At 39.5% G+C, this 20,000-nt stretch overlaps 1 protein-coding gene across 1 annotated transcript in view; it reads right to left on the bottom strand.

Moving 5' to 3' along the window:
• The window catches only part of LOC137970756 (myosin-6-like), a 23,606-nt gene that overhangs the window by 438 nt on the left and 3,168 nt on the right, over positions 1 to 20,000 (bottom strand). The window contains exons 4-21 of the mRNA XM_068817321.1: positions 19,754 to 19,818; positions 18,977 to 19,075; positions 18,697 to 18,750; positions 17,624 to 17,659; positions 17,217 to 17,354; positions 12,821 to 12,904; positions 11,913 to 11,996; positions 11,248 to 11,331; positions 10,646 to 10,729; positions 9,635 to 9,718; positions 9,397 to 9,480; positions 8,246 to 8,329; positions 7,203 to 7,265; positions 6,945 to 7,007; positions 6,724 to 6,770; positions 4,584 to 4,644; positions 3,851 to 3,886; positions 2,774 to 2,820 (exon numbers count right to left, since the gene is read on the bottom strand). Coding sequence (XP_068673422.1) covers positions 2,774 to 2,820; positions 3,851 to 3,886; positions 4,584 to 4,644; positions 6,724 to 6,770; positions 6,945 to 7,007; positions 7,203 to 7,265; positions 8,246 to 8,329; positions 9,397 to 9,480; positions 9,635 to 9,718; positions 10,646 to 10,729; positions 11,248 to 11,331; positions 11,913 to 11,996; positions 12,821 to 12,904; positions 17,217 to 17,354; positions 17,624 to 17,659; positions 18,697 to 18,750; positions 18,977 to 19,075; positions 19,754 to 19,818 — 1,297 coding nt within the window. The remainder of the gene's footprint in view (positions 1 to 2,773; positions 2,821 to 3,850; positions 3,887 to 4,583; positions 4,645 to 6,723; positions 6,771 to 6,944; positions 7,008 to 7,202; positions 7,266 to 8,245; positions 8,330 to 9,396; positions 9,481 to 9,634; positions 9,719 to 10,645; positions 10,730 to 11,247; positions 11,332 to 11,912; positions 11,997 to 12,820; positions 12,905 to 17,216; positions 17,355 to 17,623; positions 17,660 to 18,696; positions 18,751 to 18,976; positions 19,076 to 19,753; positions 19,819 to 20,000) is intronic.

A 20,000-nucleotide genomic window follows, 5' to 3' on the forward strand; every position in this document is an offset into this window, starting at 1 on the left:
TCATTAGACTACAAAATTCAGCAACAACAAATTTTATTGAAAATTAGAAATATAAGTAATTACATTACTTTCCCCCCGCAAACAGCTTATAAACTAATCGAGGCGGGGAGAACTGAAGACATTTTACAAGTACAAGGTTTATCGATAGATGGACTAAATAACACTGAAGACTTTATTATACAGTAAATAGAATAAACTAATATAAAACAAAGCAAGTGAATTAAGATTATGGGAGAGGCTAGCCTAAGGTATTAAATAGCTTAATAAGAACGGGAGACTTTGACATAATCATCTTCTGACCGCAAGAAATTTAGTAATAATTCCTTTATCTTTTTACGAAAGGACGAACGCTTAAGTAGTTTAATCGAATAAGGAATAGAGTTCCAAATTTGGGCACCAATTCTCGAGAAAAATTCATACATTTTATCAGTTCTAGAGAACTTAACATAAAACGAGTCGCTAGAAACAGATCTGTAGTTATGAATCTGACTTGATTTAACAAACTGATTGAGTATACTGACTGTTGCTGTCTGTCTGTTGATATCATATACAATAAATGAAAACAATCTCTGAAAAATAGGCTAGGTAGGGGAAGGCAATTTGATTTGAGAAAGAAGAGTACGGTGTGTTCCTCAGACTTAAAGTAAATAAGACGTAAGGCCCGTTTTTGTAAAGTTACGATCTTTCTTTGAAATGTCAAGGCACAATTTCCCCAAGCACAAATACCATAAGTTAAGTAAGGGACAATTAATGAGTTGTACACTGAAAGTAAAACACGACGCGGGACATAATGTCGAATCTTGGCTAGAATTCCTATCCACTTGCTGATTATGTGGAATTTCTATGAAAGATTTGAATCAATCATCAAGCCAAGATATTTTACATAATCTTTCATTTCAAGTTTTGCGTAGGTGTTAGGGGTAGGTATGAAGGGCAAATTCTTTTAAGTACAAAGTGATATTTATTCACTTCTTTGCAACTGAGAGATCACTTCATACACAACGAACTGCAGTTTTTACGCACACAACTGAATTGTTCGTTCAATCAAGGACTACTACACTACCTATCCATTAACAATTATAGTTTAACGACTTTGTCATGGAAAGTCTTTTACATGGTATTTTATTGTTTCAAAAAGCCTCTCTCCTTCACTATGTGAAAAAAACACATTTAATGTTACGAAACTGTGAAGTTTAAAGGCTCTTAATTCTCGCTGTCGATAATTTTGCGTTTTAAGATCATGTAACAGCAACGCAAATGTTTCTTAAAGGGGCTAGGTCACGCTATTTTCGGTAATTTTGTTTAATTTTGTTAATTATGAGCTCAAAACATCAAATTGGCAGAGCAAGAGTCTTTCATTTGCAAAATCACGGCCACATAACAACTAAGAATGATTTTCCAGCTTTGTAAATGACATTTTGATATAGACTGATATAAATTTGAAAAAAGGTGGGCCGACGTTTTTCAAATTTACCTAGATTCAATCCGTTTCAATCCTCTCCAGTTTTGTCCATCGATGTCCCTTCTTGGCTTTCCTGTGTTTTGTTAGAGTTCTTCTATAGTTTTGAACAGTTATTTTGATATTTTAGTCAATTCTATGACCATTCGATCAGTGCTGAAATTGCCTAAAATTGCGTGACCTAGCCCCTTTAATGTTTTAATCGTGAAGTATATGCTAAAACAATTATTCCATTCGTACTTATTGGAAATGCGATAATTATAGTCGTTTATCACCTCATACCCATAATTAAGTATCTTTTCTCCATCAGAGATGATTATTTTGAAATTCTAGGAGACACTACTGTCCTGGCATGCGGAAAGTTCACTTCTGGTTGCTGTCCGTGGCTCAAAAACGTTTTATGTCGAATTTTGTGGCTTTCTTTGTAGCTTCCGGGACGGCATTGTCGAGACGTTTCCAAACCTGTTGTTTTCAGCCATTTTGCCGGAACAAGACTTAAAGTTCGCGCCGACTCTTGGTGTACTGCTTTCCAAAACCTCGGTTATTCCCTGATAACCGGGATTTGGCGAGCCAATCAGAAGCTAGAATTTTTAGTAACCGGGGGTTGAGTATATACCAATCAGTAATGTTAATGTCGTTGTATAAAGACAGGTTAAAAGGGGAAACAACTCACTTCCAGTTGCCGTCCATGGCTCAAAAACGTCGCTTGCTTAAACTCCTTAAATCGAGCTTAAAAGGGCATTCAACGTTCGGATAGAATGTACCTTTCAAATTTACAAACTTTCGTGCGGCGATCCCCTAGACTTAACGATGTTTTTCGAAAACAATCAAGTTCGTCTATCTAAGGCTTCAAGTTGAAAAGTGTTTGTTGAGTTCCCTATAATTTAATTACAAAATAGAATTTAACTTTGGCCTAACCTATTCCAACCAAAAACACCTACAAAGTTTTACTTTTTTGAAAAGATATTTGAACATATTGTTGGGGTTGTCATAAACCGACAAAAAAGACTTTGGAATGTAAAATGTCCCTTTACACGTGATACCAACGAACTTTTACTGTGGTCTTTGGAAATAAATTTTTTTTTATACTAGAGACACATAATTCGTCTGGGGCGAAATTGGGCAAATCTTATTTCTGCGACTCCCTTAAATTCGTCTAGTACTAAGACGGGCATATACAGTGAATACGTCTGAGCGAACTATCCAGTTTAGTGTCTTCGAAGACGTACTAAAGTGGATAGTTCGTCCGGACGCACTGCAGTGTTTATTTTTTCTCCCTAGCAGAAAAAAATGTTTTAGCCTCTCAAGAGTTACCTTTCTCGAAGGCATTCACTTTGCCACTTGTAACCATTTGCCATGTGCTGAAATAATAAAAATAAGTAGTTCTCACTAAATCGTTTAAATCAGCCTGTAACTGTTTGTTCTTATTGTCAACAAAAATGATCATAAATGCATGGGCCTTGCACTGAGTTGACTGAGGCATTATTTTCCCTAAAAGTAAATAGACGGGAATTTGTAAACAAATGAAAACAATAGGGCAGACAACAACCTGTCAATGTTGTCCATTTGAAGTCCTGCAGTTTACTATCACCGAGCTAAACTGGGAGGCTTTGTCTACAGTACATGCGAGAGGTCTTGAGTACAACTCCGTCATGCTCAACACTCAGGGTTAGACAAATCTTCCCGGGAGACTTAAGACTGTTGGCCCAGTCTCACAACCCTTAGTTCTTGATATATAAAAGTTCAATGCAAAGTAAAGAACCCACGCACTATTCACAAAGAGTATGAAGCACAATGTCTGGCATTGAGAGAGACACAATTTAACAGGCGTTCGCTACCTTATGTGACCTTCAACAGCTCGGTGCTTCCACAGGAACAAGAGAAACATGTCATCCGTGTGCTTTAAAGCCCCGGGAAAACGGACGCAACAACTCCCAACATTGTTGGGAGTCACGGTTGGTTCTGCAGATGTTGGATGGTGCACGACAACTCCCAACAATGCAAGGACCTGCAGAACAATATGGGAAGGATACCACCCATATCAATTTGTAAACTTACAAAATTCGGCTGTTAACGCGTTGCTATCTCCATGGAGACCATATGTAATTTGCACGTGGGTGGCCCCAACAATGTTGGAAGAGATGTGCAAACGGATTGCGCAACGCTTCGGCGATTACAGAACAAAAGAAATGATGGGAGTTGTTGGCTCAAAAGTTGATCAGTTTCAAACCCCGTGCAACAACTTTCAACAACACGCAACAACATGCAACAGAGTGTGCAAACGGACGAAACATGAAACACCCAACAATGTTGGGAGTTGTCGGCCAACAATGTTGCGTCCGTTTGAACGGGGCTTTATTAGTAACAATAAGCATTTTTTGAGTCACTTACCCAGTGCATCTCAGCCTGAAATTTCACTCTCTGCAACTGAAATTTAATTCAACAAAGTTCTTCTATGATTTTCACAATAGCCGGAGATATCAGTTTCGCATAGCGTCTACATGAACTTGGCAAACGGCAGGCTGCTGTTTTTGGTAAAATTCTATTCCCCTAAAACTTCCAATCTGCCAGGGAGCTGGGTCATAAAACAACTTCAGCTGACAAATCCCCTGCAATACTGACAATAGACCTTTTAGCAGATAAGGCGGCCATTTTGATTTCTATTGTTTAAAATGGCTATCATGGGATTCCCAGGGGACAAATACATATTAATTTGCTCCCTGAGCATCCTATAATGTCTTTCGAAACAATAGAAATCAAATTGGCCGCCGTATCTGCAAAAAGGTCTATTGACGTTCACGCTGTCAATCATGATATTAATCTAAGTCAGCTATTTTTTTATGACAGTTATTTGGTATGAAATGAGATTACAAATGAGCTTGAATGGCGGTAGCAGATACAAAATTCATCAGCAAATAGATGATAAGATGTTATTGCTTGCGCAGAGCTTCAAGCCAAACGCATGCAAATCCTGTAAACCTGGCGTACAAAAGTCGCACGGGTTAGAGGAAATATTTTAAAAAGTTGATAAACACAGTCCATTCATCAGTGATGACATTCAAGTCAGTATATTACATCAAACCAATTAGTTACAATATTCGGCAAGTTAGAGAAAATGACTCACTTGGCTTCTGAAGAAATTATCCTGAATCTGGAATTCTGCCATCAGGTCATCATATTGCTTTCTAAACAAGTTTAATCGATCATGTTAGCTGCTGTTTAGAACAGAGAATGATGTTTAAAATCAAAACTTAACAAACGCGTATCAACATATCTTTTTTTGTTTAATCCGAGAGCTCCTTTGCAAGAGTCGAACCGACAACCTTCCAATGAGTAGTTTGGATGCTTTACCACTGAAATGTAGGAGACTCGTGGCACTGATCCAGGTCATTAAAGATATTCATTTCAATAGCGAGAATAGGACAATCACACGACTTTTGGAGGGCATATAGTTTATTTGTGGCCCGAGTAGCATCATTTTTACGCCCTGGCAGAGCGAAGGGGCAATAAACTATGTGTCCGACAAAAGTGATGTGATTATCATTATACTGAGATGTAGCATGAAACATGGTATGGAAAGTTGTTGCTGCAATACGATCAGCTAAACAACAGAAAAACTGAGAAAAAAAGGTGTAAAAAAACTCATCTACATAATTCGCGCCAACTCTGGCATTGAAATGGTATGCTTAGGATCTGATTGCCGACCGAGCAAAGTTGTTTGACATCTCTTCAGCCAATCTGAATCAGGGAGGAAAATGCATTTTCAGCCCGCACATTTCCCGTTTGGCCCGCAGAAAGGAGCGTTTTACAGAGGGCGGTTTGTCAGTTGGCCGCGTGTATTGATAATAATCCACCATTTCGAAAATTCCAGTCCCACTGAGCAGTATGGCGGGACCATTGTCAACTGAACCTACAATAGTTCGTTGTAGTATATAATAGCCCGGCTGCCAGGCGTCTCCTGTAGCTCAGTGGTAGAACATCCGAACTAGAAGTCGGAAGGTCGTAGGTTCGACTCCTGCAATGGAGCACTCAGATTTTTCCCGAGTATCCCAGAGTTACCATCGAAAAACTGGAATATCATCTCTCCATTTCATCTACCGGGGCTAACAATTTCCGTCTCAGTCATTCATTTTAATAGCCAAAAGGTGTAACAGTAATCACTTTTATATGCAACTTTGAAACGAAACTTAAATTTTCCGAAGGTGCTCATGACGTCCTTTCATGCCGTTTTGCAGCAAACCAATTTTGTTTCTCTTTCTGTTTTCTTTTTAATTTATGTTAATGACGTCGTTTATTCCGGTATTTGTGCTTGAAAAGTCATTTGCCCGATGGCAATCCGAAACACTGGTGCAGAAAATACTATTTTATCCACCTCACATTGTTAAAAATAAATAAAAATGAAGATTTTACTTCCACAAACACAGAAATACATGTATATGAACCCTATAAGAACATAGAACAACTCCAAGGACAATAGAGCGGAAATGACGAATATCACGCTTGTACAAGAGATAGCAAATGAAAAAAAGATTTGGCAAGTTAAGGCGCAGTTATGAAATGTTTCGCGCAACTTGTCTCGCAATGTTTTGCTGACATTGTGGCGGGTCAAGTTGCACGAAACATTTCACATTGCAGCATACCCTGCAAAGGCCAAAATGGTTTCGAGACAAGATGCAAGAGCCGTTGCCGAAAGTACAATTAAGTTCTACTTTTCGTGCAACCTGTCTCGCAACGATTTTGGCCATTGCAGGGTATGTTACACTGTGAAATGTTTCGTGCAACTTGTCCCGCCACAATATCGCCAAAACATTGCGAGACAGGTTGCACGAAACATTTCATAGTGTAACAGCGCCTTTAACAAAAGCAATAAACCTGTTAAACTTAATTTACTTTATGAAGTGGAACTGAACAAGAGCACCCGCATATCACAATTTTGCGAAAACGGGAGACAAAAACTTTCAGAACTGAATTAGTTATAGAAGTATGTTTAAGGGTCTGCCTAAACAAGGAACCATGGCTGCGGAAACATTGTCGCGGACGCAAATGTTTCCCAGTTTTGCCACTTGACAAACATTGTTGCCGACGCAAATCTTGCTTCCCGGACGCAAGAAAATGTTTTTGAATCAGGTCAAAAACATATTGCGTCTCGGACGCAAATTTTGCTCGCGAAGCAATTGTTTTCCAGTTTAGCCACCCGAGCAGCAATCCCAGCGAAACAATGTTTCCTAGTTTAGCCAGGCCCTAAGTATGGAACACTCATTTACCGTTGTCTTTTGCAGTGCAAACATTTTCTCAACTTTGCTTTAAGAACCTGCCAGATTAAGAACATTACATTGGCTTATTACACACATGCTCGATTAAGGTTGGCACTATCCAATGGAAAAGGCTATCGAAGCTAATTGAGATATAAAGAGGTTTGTTCTTGATTCAGATTTAATGAATTTACCGCGTGAGCCATGGTAAAGCAAGGACAAACATTTTTCACCTCTTTTTCCTTGTCAGCCAATTCTGATGCCGTTGCAGAAAGTTTCATGTTCAGTGAAGCCAACTAAAAAAGAAGCAACATGGATAATAAACATATGTTTAAAATAGCATTTTAGCAGGTGTTTGACAATTTTATTGTGAATCTCCGTAAAAACGAAGGATTTCGAGCTTCTATTCCATGTATTCTTATTCCGGAATATGGTCAATCGAACGCACCGTAAGTGACTCATAGAAAGTGAAGTGGATACAAAAAACATACTTCTTCTCGTAAAGATGACACCATCTCTATCCCCTCGCACAGCTTGTGAGCTATTTCGGACAGCTAAAAAAAAATGGAAATACGTCATAATTAATCAGAATTTAGATTCTTCAGTTTTAAGAGAATAATTAAAGTCAGATTAAGAGTATTTTTATTTGGAGACTATTTTTTCACACCGTAGGGAATCCAAATCACGTAAGATTTATAGTTCCGTCTGATTTTCAAAAAAGTTGTTTCTTAAACCTAACAAATCATTTCTATCGAACCCCAGAGCCAAGGACCTGTTTCTTATAGGTCTCATGCAGCTAGGCTCTAGGACTTACGAACCTATGAAGCAGAATTCCTAATAGATAGATCTTCAAACCGTCAAAGAGGCCAATTGAGAGTTTAATAACCTTAATAATTGCTCGTTTCTACTCTTGAAATTCAGTGTCCGAAACTCTTTGACCCAAAAAGGTGATTCATGAAAGCACGCAGATCTTCCGCGCCTGTTCCAAAAGCCTGGCCCTTTCAATAACCCAAGGCAAAGGAAAGGTTATAGCAAAGTTTTAAACGTAGAGAAAAACTTCCTGGAAGATGTGTAATTTTTCCAAGGTGACTTGCCATGGGGAAAGTGGAAAAATCCGACTATGGCTTTCTGGTGATTAGTTCGGAGGTTTTATTACTGAGCCAAGGCCAAAGGAAACTAGGTCAAGAAGGGAGGTTATGAAAACAGGTTCAGGTGATGATTGGTTTGCTTTAATGTACAGAATTGAACATATGGAATGTGATGGATTCTCTCAAGCTTCATGGTGGAAATACGTGACTATAAACCCGTAAAAATCATTCATGAAAAAGGGAAGATATTCGCTAGTGCGAACATTTCAAATTGTCTGAATGTTGTGAAAGAATTTCGAAACAGCGTTTACCAGACGAATATTCTTTACCTTTTAGCCTCAAAGCTCTCTTACCTTAAGCCTCCAAAGCCGAACAACCCATTAAACACAAGTCTTAGAAGATGAAGTTTACTCCTAGGAAAATACTAGCGGCGTCTTTTTGATTACCTGTGATTTAAGAGAGGAGTTTGTATTCTTCAAAACGTTTTCCTTCTCTTTGCCGGCTTCAAGATTTTCCTCTAATCCTTTCTTCTACAAAATAAACAGACGATCGGATATAAACAAATGTACGGAAAAGTCGCAAGAATAATTTTTACGTTGAAGATTATGGATGTGAAAGATATGTAATTCAACTGCGAACTAGTACTGCAGCATTTTGAGATTGATGTTCGGAGTTATAAAGCGGTAGCGAAAGGAAATGTATACAAAAGCAAAACCATTGTAAAATATTTGTGAAATGTTCGTGTCAACATCTAGAATTTGCAACGGGACTTTAGGCGCAAAGCTCAACGAATTTGCCTTTGAATTCATAAGGTCTCTGAAGAGTCTCTTGGCCAAGACAAAACGCCGCGTCAAGTAGCTAAAGGAAAGTCTGAAAAGTTCAGAATTGAACGGAATCCGAGAACTGCTGAGATTGATTTCTACATGAGTAAATTAAGACTTTTTTTCAATAAAAAATAAAATGCATAAAATTTGTTTTAAAATTAATTCGATTTTCATCTTACTTTGACAAATTTGTCAAAATATGTGGGATAACTGAAATTTTGGGGAAAACACACGTCTGCTGTAAGTTTGATTGACCTGTCGGTGAGACTTTCCTAGCGGATCTATGGGGTATGGTTCATCGTATGACCGCACGACCGTACGTATGTCCACCCCTCCATGTATGCCAATGTGACCAGTATCACGTGACTATATCGCGGGCTCAAGTTTAGAGTTCATCAGGTCGGTTGATTTTCTTAAGTTGACCGCTGACCAGGTACTGGGTTTCAATTTGATCGCAGGCTAAATTCGTTTTTAGGCTTGGCTAAATCTATATATTAGCTGGTGATTCCCTATCTTAGTTTGGATATAAATAATATCGCGTTTTATAGAAGTAAGGTCTCTTCACTTCTTGAATAATCTTCATTGATTTTGTGTTGACGTGTCGATTGTCGACTTGATTGACATTTCATTGACGTGTAGGTGAGACTTTCACTGTTGGTTATTCACTTTATGTCGCGTTATAGAAATTAACTGTCTCACCACTTTTGCAATGATTTCCGCCTGTAAATGTTAATGTATTATTAGAAAATAGTAAATTCTGCAGTTTTCTGTACCTCTAACTTCAGGGAGGCGATTTCGATCCGCAATCCACTTTCCTTGTCTCTGCTGGTGTTGAGGTCTTCTTCCAATTCTTTCTTCTGCATGCAATTGAAAAAATTCAACTCGACTGTAGTGTACTTTTTTGTTCCACTATTTTAATTTATTTTACAACCACATAACAGAACAGAACAACACCTATCCTAATTTTCCTCTCCTGAGAATACAAGCCGTAGGTAATTTTGTGTCCTTTACCTTTAACTTCAGCGAAGCGTTTGCAATATTCAATTCACTCTCTTTGTATAAACTGGTAACAAGATTATCTTCCAGTTCTTTCCTCTACAAAGAAAATATAGCACTGACATGAGCGGCAACAAAAACGAAGACTTTGAGAATCATCTACACCAATGATCGCTCATCTTTTTTTTTAAAAAGAATCTTAGGCCCAGTCCACACGTATCAGAATATTTTTGAATCCGCAACTTTTTCTTTCCCGATACGCCTTCCGTCCACACGTAGCCGGCGAATTCGCTAGCGAATCCGGAACTTTTTTAATACGCTCTCCAGATTGGATATTTTTTAATCCGATATGAATCCGGAACCGTGTGGACGCCAAATCCGGAATTTTTTTTTTATCCGGATGACGTGAAACAATTCTCAAGATGGCTGCCGAGGGCTTCATGGCGCATTCTCTGTTACCTCTGTTTCCTTGAGGAGTCCTGAGTACTATAGTGAATCCGGATACAATTGGGAATCTGGAAAAGGTAGCTGATCCAGTAGCTGATCGATTAGTGTGGACGGGCAAATTCGATTTCAATACGCTAAGTGTGGATGTAAATATTTTTCAATCCGGAAAGAAAAAGTTGCGGATACAAAAATATCCGGATACGTGCGGACGTTACCCTTAGTTTCGTTACCCTGGTTGCCAGGCGATTTTTTTTTGCCAAGGTCCAAGACAACGCTGCGCGAGACGAAGATTGGTCTTTGCCTTCGTCTCGCGTAGCGTTTTCATGAACCTTGGAAAAAAATATCCAATGGCACCCACTAAGGTATCGTTCTACACACAAACTGGAGCATTTTCAAAGTCTCCACTGCAGAAACAGTTTTCAAAAGTCTCGTTCAAGTCATTGAGTGTTTTAGGATGTTTTAGTGTGGAAACGCATTAAAACTTATTCGTTTTCAAACAATAAACGCATTGTGGTGATAGGACTTAAACAGTGTTTCAAAGGGTATCAAAGATTAGAGTAAATGTTACTGTTCCTGTACCTCTAACTTTAGCGCAGAGTTTTCAGACTTTAATCTTTGCCCTTCTTCTCTACAGGCGTCGAGACTTTCTTCTAGTTGTTCCCTCTGTAATAAGGAAAACAACATTTGAGTGACAGTTTTGTAAGTGAAACTGACGTGAAAACTGACAACTGATTCAAGATGATCAAGTTTTGTCTTAACGCAGTCAGCATTTGCTGAGGAACTACTCGTCAAATTGTTATGTCGTAATTATGTAAACATTAGAGGACAGATGCATTCAAAGATGGCGCCGATTATGTTCCTTTTGTTGCGCTAAACGATTTGCTGACCATGCACGAGCACCAATGTTTTTTATTTCGTCGCATTTTAGTTCCAAGATTTTTTTTACCAGACGGCCTCATTGTGCATGATTTGTTTCCACCTAGTGAATGTATACATTCTACCATCAAGCAGGACTTGTTCACTGTGCATGTACAAGATACGTTTCCTTTCTACTTTTCTTGCGCATCGTTAATGACCAGCTATCCCTAACCCCCATTCGTGAAAAATGATGTGTCCCTTATAACTTTGTTTCGTTGCAACAAGGTATGAAAGAAAGGAGTGAGGTTTGCTGATTGTTATACCTCTAACTTCAGCGAGGCGTTTTCAATTCTTAACTCGTTTTCCTTTCCATTACTAGCGTCGAGATTGTCTTCCACTTCTTTTCTCTAGAAAGATTGAGAAAATACAAATGACTCCTACAGACGCGATTCATGATTCGGTCTCATTCTCATTCATTGGGGCCGAGTTGCAGAAAGCGAGGTAGATTCTATTATTCTGGCGTTGGTCGACTCATGTTAAGTCAAATACTGTCGTTGCTTGGGACGGGAGTAATATGTGACAACTTGACCTGGGGGGGAGTAGACTGTACCTTGAGTCTATTCACTGCTTGCACAAATCCCATAATACACTTCTTTTACCCCCCAAAAATCTGCATAGGCATTGTTTTCGCCTTCTCTTGGGACATTTTCATGTCCCAGGAAAAATTGCAAACAATGGTTATGCAAACGTTTTGGGGGGTAATAGAGGTGTATTATGGGATTGTGCGATGCAAGCACTGTTTTGACTTCCAGCTACAGTGGCAAGCTAAAGCAATAGCAACGTTTGGCATTTTTTGCACTCCGCAAAATGGAGACGATTACTGCACACACCTACAATCAAGTATAACTCTGGCCTCAGCCTTTGTAATTTTTGTAGAAAAGTCGAAAGACTTCCCTGAGGATAAAATAATTTGGACCGATAAGCGTACCTCTGATTGCAGCAATGAGTTTTCATTCTTTAATTTATTATGCTCGTCTTTCATAGCTTTGAGATTTTCTTCCAGTTCCTTTACCTACAATCAAGAAATCTTTAGTGAACACTGCAAAAACGTAAAACACCTTAAATACGAAACCGAGATGAATTCCGTATTTGAGCTGTAAAAACGACACAATGTCTTCATTTTGTCTGCAAAACCTAAATACCAAGAAGGATAAACTTATCTTTCTAACAGGAGCATAATTTTGCCTTTCAGCTCACCAACTGTTTCAACACAAGGTAAATTCCCTTACAGCATTTAATAGTTTAAGGCGCGCAAAAGAAGTATACCCAATGCGAGATTTCGTGTACTTTATATCCGAGCTACAATCTTGGACAAAAAAATTGTTGGGAAAATTCTGCTTTTGGACTAACTATGATCACAAGTATGAAAAACAAGCTCTCTTTTTGGCCCCCACCCCATCAATGTTGCTAGACGAAGCAAAGCATGTCGAACCTGGGCTTATCAACATTGCTTGTAGGGGGGAGGGGGATGGGTGATAGGGTGCGGTATTGAGGACGTAGTGCGTAAGGCAACCCCTGTTTTTAATATTCTCAACCCTTTTTGTCCAAGATTGTAGTTTAACTTATGAAATAAGATCAAAATCCATTCACCGTAGCACTGCAATCAAATCTGAAGCTTAAGAGGCACTGATTTCCTCAATACTGTGCGAAATTAGCCCTGCGTTCTGTGTAAAACTGAGTCGGCAGCAATATAGGATATAATGCGGTGAGCTAATGATGCATGTATAGAGTCTTGCCACTAGACTTTTATTTTTGCACTTCAAGACTCATTTTGGTACAGAGGTAAACAGCCGCATCAGAGAAATATGTGTTGTGTCACTACGCTTGGTAATATACCTTCGACTTGAGAGCTTCAGTCTCGTCACTCAATTCCTTTTCTTCTTCTGTTCTAGCCGCAAGTTCCGCTTCCAGATCTTTCCTCTTCAATGAAGAAAACATGAGAATGTTATAAAGAGATACGAAATTGGAGGTCGACAATTATTGAAAACATATTACGTGAGTATGCAATGTTGTTTAAGGTGGGCAGACAGGAGGGATCATGTTGCAGCCACAGCGTGTGCAGTGCACACTGAGGCGACATATATCAAGGACGTGTAGCGGGGACATGTAGCAGAGATAAAATGACAACATGTGCACACACATAAAAATGATGCCGGACATGTTTCATTGACATGTTGCAGCGACATGTCCCCTCGTGTGAACTGGTACTTTTATAACTGTGCAACACCAAATTGGGGCTGATTTTGTCCCCGCGACGTGTCCCATGAAGTTCTGCTACATGTCCCCGCTACACGACCCTTATGCATGTCGCCTCAGTGTGTACTACACAACGTTTTGTCGGTGCAACATGTCTTTGCACCATGTTCTTTAGCTGGATACGAGGTTTATTTCTAAAAGCAATAGATCGTTAAAGGAGCTGTTACACTGTGCAATTTCTTATGCACCTTGTCTCACAACGCCATGGCGAGACAAGTTAAACAACACATTACCCAATGTAACATACCCTTCAACGGCCAAAAACGTTGCGAGACTAGTTGCAGTAAGTAGAATTGAGGTCTACTTCCCGCAACGCTTCACGCAACGTTGCAACGAATTTTTGGAATAGATGCCTTTACACCTGACGCGGGTATAACACAGTAAATACAATAAAATCGAGGATTCTATAGTTCATGTAATAATTTAGTTGTTGGATGTCTATCTTTTGTGGCGCTTTTCAAGCTTTTTTTCGTGGTCCTCTTTTCTTCTTATGTTAATCCCCTGGCAAATGATAGCGTTCAATGCAATACAATACAATACTTTATTTGAAGAGGGTAACACCGTGATTAACCTAACACGTGGCCCTCAACACTAACAATATACAAAAGAGTAAAATATATACAGAAAAAGCGCCATTAAGTATAAGCCCGAGCAGTGCGTTTCTACACACGAAGAAGCCGAAGAAGTGAAGTGAAGAAGTTACTGGAACAATAGAGGAGATGACTGTGCATACATGCGTTATAAAAGTGAAAGGATCCTCTAAGTGTAAAGGTAAGGACTTATTCTACGTAAAAAGATCATCGACGTGCTACTCCCAGGAAATTTAAGGGTTGTCGAATAACACTCCAAGAATTTTAGCAAGAGAAACTTACTCAACGGCAGTGTCACTAACAGTTACGTGAAGGGATTGTCTACCCAAAGATCTGAGTTTCTGAGGGGACACGAGTAACATAGATTTAGTTTTAGAATACAATACAATACAATACATACTTAATTGACTGCTCCCCATAGGGGCTTTTCAGGGCCAATGAAACACAACGAAACGACAGAACAGAACAGCAACAACTGTTAAGAATCCCAACTGGCTGGAGGCAAACCAGTTGGCTATTTACAAGTGCGGCTGGGAAGTTGAAGCAGGGACTACCAGGATCAAATTCAACGAGTGGTCAGAGCGGGTCTTGAACACGGGATCTCCGGATCTCAAGGCACACTGCCTAGAGTCATACGATTTAGATTATCCCATGCACATATTGTACATCAGCAGCTACGTGGCTCAATTGCAACTCCACGTCCTGCAGTCCTGAGTGGCACCAGATGTGAGCACGGTATTGTCATCCGAAAGCAAAGTCAAATTGGCGTCAGATAGATACAAAGGCAGGTCGTTGATAAATAGTAAAAGAGCAATGGCCCGAATATGCTTCCCTGCGGGACTCCAACAGACACCTGAAGGGGATCAGAAAGAGCTCCTTTAAAAAACTGTTTTCTACGAGCGGGCATTTAGATATGAGCCGACCAGTCGAGTGCAAGTCAAGAACAACCATACACACCGAGTTTATAGAGCAGAGTGCGTTGGCCGACCAGGTCAAACGCCTTTTTTAGATCTATCATTATAGGCCGCTCCGAAGGCTCCGATCCATATTATCGAGAATATCATCCGACAGAATTATTACCCCAAGTTCACAAGAGTGGAACCATCTAAAACCAAAATGAAAATCAGTGAGAAAATGATAGAATTGAGAATGCTCGAGGATTTTCGAGACAGTGACAAAAACAGAGATAGGAAGAAAATTAGAACGGTCTAAAAGGGAGCCTTCCTTTATATAAGGGAGACACTTAAGCTGAATTTACCATATGTCCGGAAAAATGCCACAGGAAAGACTCAAAATAGAGGTAATCGAGGAAGAAATAGCCGAAGCGCACATTTTGAGGAAGAAGCCACGGATCCCATCAAGGCCGAGAAACAGCCTTGTTCGAAGGCAGTCGAGAAACACTAGAGAAAACAGAATCCTCTAGCTTCGTGATTGGCGGAACGGAAAAATGGTCTGATCCAGCTGGGAGTACAAAATTGGTTAAATAGTTCCAATTCGGACACTCCGGTAGATGACGAGGTTGAACCGAGGAAGTGATGTTGGTGAAATATTCATTAAAGAGGTTAGATATATCCTCTGGGTCACTGGATGTCATACCGTCGACACTAACATGACTAGATAAATTAGTACATTTTGAAGGAGAAATACAATGTATGATTTTTCAAAGATTTTTCGGGTTATCCAAATGATCTCTTACTGCGTTACGATGAAAAGAACACTTGGCCTTATGGATCTTCGTGGTTCAGGAGTCTCTACTTGCGGCGGTCGTTAACCATAGAGCTCCAGCCATCCAAAGCTTCCCCTCGCTTATGAGCGCTCTTACACGTGTCCTTGTAACGGAGTAGTGGCTGTCCCTCTATTCTGGTTCCATTAGCTAACTCTCCATATAACAGAGCTTTGACTGGGCCATCATCTTCCAGACGGCAGACAAGCCCTATCTAGGAAAGGCGATTTCTGACCACCTTAGATGACGCTGTTGGATGTTTCTTAACTTATTTAGGTGTTTCTGTTGAAGGGTCCAAGTTTCCTTGCCATGCAAAGGAAGGGAGTGACACATTGATCCTCGTGGTTCTAGTCAGATATCTGCAATTGGACACTCTTTTCCGCAATCGTCCGACAGCACAAGGAGTACTTTGTATGCGAGCATTTGACTCTTCGTTCATTATACAATCTCTTGAAACATGGCTGCCAAGGTGCTTGAAGTGCTGAACTCTTGCAAGGTTAACATCATCAACAAAGATTTCAGATGGGGTTCCAATACTCATGGTTTCAGTCTTAGCCGTAAGAAGACGTTGGAGACCCTCTACACTATAGCTATCCTGAGTTTCTTGAATGAACATGTACTGAACTTTTGTCTTTCCCTTTAATCTACGCAGATCGAAAAGATTACCATGATAGCGGAAACGCACTCTTACGCTGCAGTCAGGGGTAATGGACTTAAAAGATAGTTGAATAAGTGTAGCTGCCTAGATACCATAAAGGGTTGGGGCCTAGAAGTTTTGGGATCTGCTTGTCAGAATTACTTTGATCGAATCGACACCCTCTGCAAACGAGGCTACCGATACGGATATACTGCCTGGGAAGACTTCAACATATCGACCTTAATTCAAGAGAAATATCAACTATTGTTCAATACGATCACCCACACTAAAGACCATCCACTCCAAGATTTGCTACCGCCAAAATGGACAAGGATATTAAGGAAAAGGGAACATGAATTCCAGCTCCCCCAGATAAGAACTGAAAGATGCAAAAACTCGTTTATGAACAGGTGCCCTTTTAAACTTGTGTGATTATATACCATGATGTTTGATTGTCCCTTTTTATATCTTTTTCACCTGATTGAAGATTATAAATGGTTTCTATTTTTCAACATTTCGATTGTAAAGACTCACCTCTGTTGAGTCTGATTTTTCAATGAAGACGATAACTTAATTACTTACTTTTGTAACACCCACCAGCAACTTCTTTCGCAAGGAGAGAACTTTTGTCGCAACGAAATTGCGAGACAAGTGTGTTACAGCACGTTAAGCTGGTATGAAATTTATTTCGGAATAGCGCCAGAAAAAAGTCAAACAACTCAAATTCTGGACTTGTCGGTTTGTCATTTGTCAGCAGCAATCAAAACAGGAAATGATATCAATGGCTCGGGACAAAGACGAAAACAGAAATTTGAAAGGAGGAGAGGGAGGGGAGAGGTAGCAAAGGTTGAAATTCTAGATCCCACAGGTATTGAAAACTAGAAAAGGTGTCTTTAACGAGTGTCTTCATCAATTTTGCAACCTGTTGTAGCTGGCCTTGCTTCGGACTTCCTTACATACAGTTTTCTAAATCTACTTTACAATATTTAAGTGTTTCTGGTGGCATACAAACCAGAAAGTCCTTACCTCTTTTTCCTCCTCCACTAAATCGTGCTTCAATCGTCTGAGACCTTCGTTAATAGAGTTGCACTGAAAGAAACGCCGAGGTTTATCGTCAAGCGTATTTGTCATACCAAACGTCTGAACCATTGTCCACTGCCAAGGCTTTAAGAAGACTTAATAAACGAATAGTCTTTGCTTATACGTCTGTGTCAGAAGTTTTTAGTTTCCTCAGTGACTCAGTTGTATACGGTTTATCTACCTCTCTCTGAAAAATTTTTGCTGTGCTTAATCTGTGACCATTGAGATTAATCTTTTCTTTATAACCCGCCCTCTCATCTGCCTTTCTGAAAGGTGCCTTTAAATGACACCGTGGAAACTTACAATGTTGTAGTATTTTATTTTGAAAAATAAGAACAAACTCAAGTCCTCACCTCTTCTTCTTTTTCCCTATTTTCTTTTGATAGCAACTGAAAGAACAAAACGAATTTATGAAAATTGCCGGGCAAAGGAATTATTTCCCCAACAGTACCACTTCACTGCATAAAGTTTTTCCTTTCTGGTTTTGTTGTGCCATTTAACAAGAGACTAGGAGAACTTGCAAGAAAATTGCAACTAGTGTCTATGCTGCAGGTAAAATCCGGTCTCAGGTTGAATCGGTTTTTACCTAGGCTAAATTGATGATACGCATTTTATTTCGGTTGAATATGCACTCTACCTAGTTCAAAGCAGCAATCAAGTCCCCAAAAAGGACTGAAAACACCTATACCTTCTCTCAAGCTCTATTGTTTATGCATCTCAACACATCTTCTTAATGTTTCGCATCATCGTATCGGTTTCTATATTTACTACACTTATCCATTTAATCTCAACACTTCAACGTAGGAAGGGAACCGTGAAAGAACTGTATTACGTACGTACTGGTGACTCCAAATCGTATCCTCCAGATCAATAATCTTTTGTCTTCAGCAATACGCTACAACGACGAATAGGCTCAACAAAACACAGTTCTTTCCATTACATCTGTATTTACTTTTGCATAATAAGTCAATTGATATCCATGTATAATAACCAAAACTAAGCTCCAAAAAATGTTTCTTCAATTCATCTGGGTGCGTATTCAACCTAGGTAAAGTAAGGATCGCCAATTTAAGGACGGTGCCTACTATTGTTATTGCGCATACGTTCTGCGCATCTCCAGACGATACTCGGATTTTCTATCGCTGACGCTTACTAATACAGGGATATTTTTTTAAAGCTTTCTACAAATATTATTCATGAATTATCTTTGAAAAATGCGTGGTTATCCCCAATTTTCTTTTTGGATTTTAATAACACTTGATAAGATCTACATTTCCTGCATAATCACACACCGGGGCAAAAATATCTTTAATTAGTAGGCACCGTCCTTAACCTAGGTAACAACGGATTCAACCTGAGACTGGATTTTACCGGCAACATCTACCCTTTAACTTCGTTATTAGAGCACGATTGGAATTTGACTTACCTGCAATCGCAATGCATCGATTTCTTTCTGAATTTCTTCCTTCTCCTCCCTGACCTAAAAGAGATGTATTAATTTAATTTATTACAAAAATAGATTTTTTTCTTATACGTTGTTGTAATAAAATGAATAAATAGCTAAGTTTAACATTTGCACGAAGTTTGCATTCGGGAAATAAACGAAAAGACAAGGGGGACGGACGAGGAGGCGGAGGCTCCAACGCCCTGTCATTTTCCTCAGAAACGGTTCTTTTGCTTTAGGCTACGTTTTCGTCCCTACTTACTTTTTTATTTGTCCTCTCTATCCTTTGCAAAGTGGTGTTTGATCTCGCAAGATCATTTCGGGCATTTATCCTTGCTCTAATATGGACGTGTTTATCTTTCTGTTAAAATAAAAGCGATAATGCACAAGTGATGAGTTACTTGGACACAATCACGTGACGATAATCAAGAGACGAGAAATGGTGCAGTAAATAATAGAGCTTTTGTTATAGCACTATACTAATGATGGTAAAAGCCTAGGCTTCAAAATACGACAACCATTCGTGATTGGCTAGCAGAGCACAACTTTGTTGGAAGAGGGGCAGAACACTGTTGCTTCGAGCAGAATTGATTGGCGTAATGTTCGATCAAATACAAACTCTATCCAACACTTGATCGAGCAAAAAATAATGGACGAACATATTTCAACATGCGCAGGCCCGTAGCCAGTATGAGGCAATTCGAGGCATCTGCCTCAGTCATTTTTTTCGTGACTTTAAACTGCGGGCACCAAGAACACCCTACAAAGAGAATTTAATCATGGACATTGCCTCAGTCATAATTGTTTTTTCTTGCTACGGCCATACATGGGCGGCCAGCAGTCGAACAATGTTGGATCGAGCAAAGTTGGAGAGTTGAATGCAACGTTTTCGTTGCCGTCTTCGTCGTCCTTGCTTGCTTGTTATTGCACCATACTAATGTGTCAAAGAAAAAGCCAGCAAACTCGAAATTACTATCAAGAATAAACTGAAAACAACTCTTAGTCGCTTTACAGGCTTTATGATCTTTGGAAAACTGACCTCCATCCACATAAAGATCTTGCGATACTGCTTCAGCTCAGAAAGAAGCTGATCTTTTTTCCTGTCTATAAAACAATGAGAAAGTGAACAGGGGCCCGTTTCTCGAAAGTCCCGAAAACTTTTCGGAACCGAAAAGCCATTTGTAAAAACTGCCAACCGCTTGTTTTGGAAATCGGATCTTTTACATGTTTTTAAGGTAACAAAAAGAAAGATGACTGTGAAGTTTGACGACTTAAATCCTCTCTAT

Source organism: Montipora foliosa, chromosome 1, assembly GCF_036669935.1.
Source record: "Montipora foliosa isolate CH-2021 chromosome 1, ASM3666993v2, whole genome shotgun sequence".
Classification (NCBI taxonomy): domain Eukaryota; kingdom Metazoa; phylum Cnidaria; class Anthozoa; order Scleractinia; family Acroporidae; genus Montipora; species Montipora foliosa.